The sequence below is a fragment of the Polyodon spathula genome, unplaced genomic scaffold (assembly GCF_017654505.1).
Source record: "Polyodon spathula isolate WHYD16114869_AA unplaced genomic scaffold, ASM1765450v1 scaffolds_3352, whole genome shotgun sequence".
NCBI lineage: Eukaryota > Metazoa > Chordata > Actinopteri > Acipenseriformes > Polyodontidae > Polyodon > Polyodon spathula.
Genome location: NW_024474815.1, coordinates 1 through 6,953, shown reverse-complemented (window position 1 = coordinate 6,953; position 6,953 = coordinate 1). Strand labels below are relative to the sequence as shown.

At 38.4% G+C, this 6,953-nt stretch overlaps 1 protein-coding gene across 1 annotated transcript; it reads left to right on the top strand.

Annotated features, from left to right (window-relative positions):
* The first annotated feature begins 1,830 nt into the window (after positions 1–1,830).
* LOC121311913 (butyrophilin subfamily 2 member A2-like) lies at positions 1,831–6,947 on the top strand. The gene is made up of 4 exons (XM_041244029.1): positions 1,831–1,945; positions 2,452–2,494; positions 3,808–3,884; positions 6,397–6,947. Exons 3-4 carry the CDS (start codon positions 3,878–3,880, stop codon positions 6,891–6,893), a joined length of 504 nt encoding a protein of 167 aa, XP_041099963.1. The 5' UTR covers positions 1,831–1,945; positions 2,452–2,494; positions 3,808–3,877; the 3' UTR covers positions 6,894–6,947.
* Positions 6,948–6,953: the final 6 nt, after the last annotated feature.

Below are 6,953 nucleotides of genomic sequence, written 5' to 3'. Positions count from 1 at the left end.
ATTTTGGTGTTTTTCAGTTAGCTTTAGCTGAAAAACATTTGGGGAAATACAAATGTAATAACATAGCTGTAAACATGTACGTACATGCTTTGAGCTTAATGTACTGTAAAGTGCTTTGAGCTTAAGAGTGTTTTGAAAGTACTTGAGAGTGTTTTGAGCATAGATGTAGAGTGCTATGAACGGGTGACTGGTAGAGTGCTATGAATGTGACCGGAGTGTTTCAAAAATAACTGGTAGAGTGCTATGAACGTGACCTGAGTGTTTTGAAAGTGGCTAGTAGAGTGCTATGAACGGGACCGGAGTGTTTTGAAAGTGACTAGTAGAGTGTTATGAACATGACCGGAGTGTTTTGAAAGTGACTAGTAGAGTGCTATGAACGGGACCGGAGTGTTTTGGAAGTGACTGGTAGAGTGCTATGAACGTGACCTGAGTGTTTTGAAAGTGACTAGTGGTGTGTTTTGAGCGTAGTACACCTGTACTAGATCAAAATACACAGCAGCGATCCTCATGCAGTCCGTCAACATTCTGTTGGAGTCTATCAGCACTCAGAACTGGGCAGACACATGGCAAATGACAGTTAATAGAACAAAGTGTAAGGTGCTGCACACAGGCAATAAAAATGTGCATTATAAATATCATATGTGGAAATACTGAAATTGAAGAAGAAATCTATGAAAAAGACTTAGGAGTTTATGTTGACTCAGAAAGGTCTTCATTGAGACAATGTGGGGAAGCTATAAAAAAGGCCAATAAGATCTAATTGAAACATTCACAATTCTAAAAGGTATTGACAATGTCGACCTAAGGGACTTTTTCGACCTGAAAAAAGAAACAAGGACCAGGAGTCACAAATGGAGGTTAGATAAAGGGGCATTTAGAACAGAAAATAGGAGGCACTTTATTACACAAAGAATTGTGAGGGTCTGGAAGCAACTAGCCAGTGATGTTGTTGAAGCTGACATCCTGGGATTCTTGAAGAAGCTGTTTGATGAGATTCTGGGATCAATACGCTATTAACAACCAAACGAGCAAGATGGGCCGAATGGCCTGCTCTCTCTTGTAAACTTTTTTATGTTCTTATGTTCTTATTTCTCCTATCAGTTCAGATTGAAGCATTTATATTTTTGCCTGAACTGATTTTCTGGATTTTCCACAGGGGAGGGGGGCGCTTCTCATAGGACCTGTCCCAGACCCCTTATTAAGATAACCGGCAACTGTTGGTGAGTGCTGCCTTATCTGAGGAGTATTGCAGCCACTTAACCACATTCTGCAAAATATGTTGCATAACCTCTTTGACAGAGGAACTCCACCCCAAAGTTCCTGAAAAGGAAAGCTAAAGTTTTGAAAGCACTGAAATGAAGAAAAAAAGAAAGAAATGTTTGCTGTGGGTGTTTGTGTTCTATTATTGCATTTTACAATTACAATTATTTTTAAAGATGGCAAGAGACCAACCAAACTCATTCACATTATTGGCCTTTCAGAAACACTTTTGTGTCAATGTTCTGCAACCAACTAATGTGTAGTATTGACATATGTGGTGCTAGTAATTCAGTTATGCAAACTGAAATCTTTAAAAAAAAAACAATAAACACATTCATACAAAAAAAAATCTAATTTATTAAGTGATGAAACATAAAACAGTACCTCGTACCAGCTGCAATGCAAACACAGGCATGAGGAGGAACAAAGTTAGGAAGCTCATTTTAATTCAACAGTTTTATTTTTTAAACATAATTAAGACAATGGCAATACCTGTTGTTGAAATGAGGGAGGATACATTGTAATTACTAGCACCTCCCCCCCCCCCTTGCAGATCTACACGCCCACATGAGAGGATTATTTAAGGAAGCACACATTCCCTGGCAGTCATCTGTTTAACTAGCTGTTAACAGGTAGCATATCTCTTCTGAAGAAACTACAGCAAATTGTTGCTCACAACAGTCCTGTAAGTATTCTTGATACTGCAGATTTCATTGTATGTGATGATGGAATGTTTCTGCTTTAGAAAATATTTTGAGCATTTAATATCCAGATGTGTTCAATTGCTTTGTAGCACAATGTAGGTTATGTGAAGATGTTTGTTAGTAATTTTAATTGATTCATGGCAGTCGTACAAGTTTGTTACTGTATTCAGAGCTCTTCTAGTCATTGTAATGAACAAAGGGTACAGCAATAGTCCAAACACATGATGTACAATAATTCAAAGTCTGTGTTACCATGCAATATTAAGATCCTTCTACTAAAGATAGACAGAGACAGAGGTATAGACAGCAGTCCAGGCCAGAGATAAATGGAGACAGACAGAGGTATTGACAGCAGTCATGAAACACCAGCAGGGTGTACACACCTCTTGTCAGGATGCTCCACACACTGTCTCATGCCCCACACAGCACAGTGAAGTAATTTAAGAGACAGCTGAACCTTCACTAATGCTCTTGTATTCCTTACCAGCTTGTGCAGCTCCTAATCAGAAAAACCAAAAGCCACCCAACAGGTAAGTTGATTAAATGTCTTAATTTATTCCTGTAACACTGTAAAAGTTCTTTTAAAGACAAATGTGCTAAGAAATGTAAAGAACTAGAGGGGGAGTCGTATGGATGATGTGAATTGGAGGGGAGGGTTGTTCTGCCAGGGCTGGACATTGTCTCGCGGTGGTGCACAGGACTGAATGGTTTCAGATCTGAAGCCAGCCTCTCCCTCTATAGTCAGGTGATCAACTCCTGGAAAGAGCTTCTCTGGCATGAGACTGGCTGGTGTAAAAGGGAAGCACTGCTCAGAGAGTGGAGGCTGGAGGGAACCTGCATTATCCTCTGGGCCTCTTCACTGGCACTAAGGGAGTCTTTGTGAAGCGGTGCAATAATTCACAAACTGGGAGGGGAGAAAATAGAAAAATAATTGGTCACTGTAAATTAAAAAAGTTAAATACTCAAACATGCATGAAACGGGATCAGATCCTATACAATATAATGCATCTCTTATCAAATAATTGTAAATAACTAAAAGAAACGGAGATGGTATAAAAATGTTATTTTTAACCCTAAAGACACGCGCTGCCATCGATACCAGAATTCTTTGTCACTGCATGATTTCAGGATGAAGGGTTTTCAGTCTTGAACGATCCAGCAGCGCAGGGGTGGCCAACCGGCGGCTCTTTTGTTGTCAAAATGCGGCTCTTTGAACTTCCCATATATTTCATTACACAATGAATAAGTTATTTATTTATTTATGTATGTATTCATTTATTTACTTATTTTTTATTTATTTGATATGTGCATTATTTTTACAATAAGTCTCTGAGTTATTTTCTTTCCATTATAAGCCGATTCATTTCTGACCTTAGCCAATCAGCAGCGTGGCAGCAACACTTTTTTTTGTTACATAGCAACTAACTAGCAAATCATATCCCCCCTTACACAGAAGGCCGGAAACCGGTCACTTTACTTTGAACAGGACTGGCTTCTGCTTTGTTCATAATGCCAGAATAAAATAGCGAAAAAGAAAATCTGAAGATGAACATCGAACCTTCTTACCGGACGGGGAGAGTAATGGAGTTTTTTGTTGAATGCAATGGAAAACTTCTGTGCCTTATTTGCCAGTGCCTGGTTGCATTAAACATCTTACTATTAAGTATTCTTAGTATTCATAGTACTCTTTGAGAACGTGTGGGTTAAGAGAACACTCTGCTTGCTCCCGGAGGGGTGTTCTCCTAGCCATACTGTATGTTCAGCCAGCATTGGCAGAGCTGACAGGAGAGCGCCTGAAAAGTTGCATTTGCATTCCTCTATGGTGTTTGTGTTTTGTTTCCAGCCTTGCACAGACCACAGCAATATCCTTGTTCTTCTGCATCCCAGTGAAGGGTCAACTCAGAGAAAATAAAATGGCAGGTATGAATATTTGTATATAAATTCATTCATCTGTTTACTAAACTTATTTTAATGTAGGATTTTATTAAATTCAAAAGTGAAACATTCTAAATTAAAAACATATACTTTTTGAAATCTGAAATCAGCAGCAGGTTGAGTGCTGGTTAGGAAACAGCTAGCCTTTGACTTTCAAACAATCAGTCAGTCTTCTCTTTTCATTGTTCCCCTCTCTGTCTCGTCACTTTTGCATGCATGGCTAGATAGAAGATGCATAGTTCATGCTTTGTAAAGATTTTCTTTGTGAGTAATTCAATCACATGCTTTCTCAGAGGTAAGTCACAATGCTCTTGTTTAATTATTAGGAAATTATGAAGTTGGTCCATGTGTAATTCCAAGTTCAAGCAAAAAAAAGCTAAACTATTTGAATGCACAAGTACAATTATTAATTCCAACACGGTTGTGTTGTTGTTGTTGTTACCTATACTGCTTGGATACTGAAAATAATAGCATAATGTCGACTGGTCACTTCAATTATTCAACTAAGTTAAAAAGTTATAATTTTAAAAGCATCTGGTGTGATAGACTAGTATGTTTATTCTGTATTATGGCAGCACAGCAGTTCCCATTATAAACCCCTATTTTGTGCAGCTCCAAAAGTGGGTTTAAGTTCAACCTTCACCTGAAACTTTTGATTTCAGGTCAGACTGGTAGGCTGAATCTTTTTTTCCCAAATATGATGTCATTGTGTTCAGTAGCTTTTGAGCTAAAGTACGTCCAAAAAAAACAGGTGGCTTTGTAGCTGGGAGAGGGTTTTTTTTATTCAGCTGTAGGCAAAGCAAACAAACAAAAAAGAAACTACTGGACAGTTATTACTAAAATTGGGCAAGTTACTTCATCTAAGCAGTCTTCGGTGCCTTCTGTGGGTGGGGAGGTTTAAAAACGTGTGTTTTAATAAAAGAAAGTCATTTTTAAATGAGCGTTGCGCATGAGCAGTTGTACGCTCCAGGAAGCGTGTCGACGAGCAATGCGCCCGTCTACAACCAGATCACAACCGCAGCTAAACATATTTGCCCTCAAGCCATTTCTTTTTTTTATTTAATACAAGTTAGACAAGTACAACAACATAAACAATATTTCAGTTCTGAGGTGGAGGATGATGGAATTGTTTTTCTCCATGGATATTATTTATGAAGCAAATCTCCACTAAGTTAAAGTAACTAGTTGCTTTTCATATATAAATATCTGCTCTGCTCATAGATCTGCTCTCGGCTGCCCTGGGAACAGGGAGCGGAAGTGTGTGCTGGTTGGTTTACAGTCTGTGTGCCGGACTGCGTGATATTACATTTGTGTGATTAGATTTTGCTGTGTTTTAGTAGAATATGATATCGAAACACATGCACAATATCGATATAACATTTTCATATTGTTGCCCCCCACTATTGATTTATTATGCAGATATATATTATTCCCAAGTACAAAAATGAACTAGCCACATATTTTATCCTGATAATCATCCATCATTTAGAAATCAAACAAGCAAATACATGATGAATACATATTACTACAAATCACCAGTGTATTCTTACCTTCTTTTTTACTTTCTAAAACAAGAATCTGTATGAACGTTACTAGATGTATTTGTGCAAGCAACGCATCAAGCTGATCACGCATTCTCAGTCACAAACATGTTTGCCAACTAGTTTCTTTTACAAAGAAAATCTGAGCACAATATTTACCTGCATAGTTATATATCATGAAAACCAAACAAACAGCAAACCCCGTGTATAATACAGCATGGCATAAAAACCTGCAGAAATGTAACATTCCAGTAATACATAATAAGTCAACATAACTTACCTGTTGAGCCCCCCTGCGATTAAAGCAGGAAAGCTTAGGCATCAGGTCATATGAAATAAAGTCCTTTTTGATATTTTGTGAATCCAGTTCCTTAGCTTTGGTGAAAATAATATCTTTCAGTGTGGTAAATAGCTCACAAAGATTGGAGTTTCTGTTCAGATTAATTATATAAAGTTAAAGTGCATAGCATACAGTTTGTGTTTTTATGTGTGGACAGGACATTTATAATTGAGACTTTAGATGAAAAAAGCCCTTCATACATTTTGGATTTATCATTGTTTCTTTGTACTTTAAGTTCATTTCCAATGTGTGCTTGTTGGACTCACTGAAGATGTATTCTACTAGCTCTGCTGAAAACAACACACAGCCCAAAGAATCCAGCTGGTTGCGCTGCGTGGCGTGGTGTGAATCTCACAACATAACCTCTGTGGAATTATTTATGTTTGATGTTATTTTCTATTCTGCCAATTCTGTTACTCGGTCACTGTGACCAACTTAGCAACTCCCCCCTCCCCCCTCTGGCAAATTTGGCGCTTCAGTCAGAGTGCCCAGCTATGGTATGCACTAACGAACCTGAGAATGAAACAGGTGACCTCTCTGTACCGTTGGGCACGTAATCCACTTAGGGCCCCTGCAATTCTATTAACACATTTAGTTTCTTATTTTTTTCTCTTAGTGACCATGGATGAAAACACAGCCAACAAATACCTGTCGGTGACCAATGGGAAACAAGTCAAAGTGAATCCTACAGCCTCTGACAAACCCCCCAGTCTGGATAGGTTTGACATGAAGCCATGTGTTCTGAGCAGACAAGCATACAACTCAGGCATCATAAAAGTTGAAGTGGATGTAGATAAGATAAACATGTGGAGAGTTGGAGTTGTTACAAAGTCTGCCAAACGCCACGGGTTCACCATGATGCAACCCAGTAATTACTACTGGGTTGTAGAGTGGAATGGGCGTGAATTGGTTGCTCTCGATTACACGCAGATAGTCATTCATAAAAAATTTATCCGAACGCTAGTCATGTATCTGGATGTCGATAACAAGAAAGTTACATTTGATGTTGACGACAATGTCAATGTCTACACTTTTGATAGGATGGCTTTTTCTGAGCCTCTCTATATACTATTTTCTACTACAGATGAAAACAATCAACTTACAATCAAATAACTCTGTAGCTCTGGAAGTAATGAAGCAGATGATTGCTTTCCCAGTGGAAAGCTAAGAAGT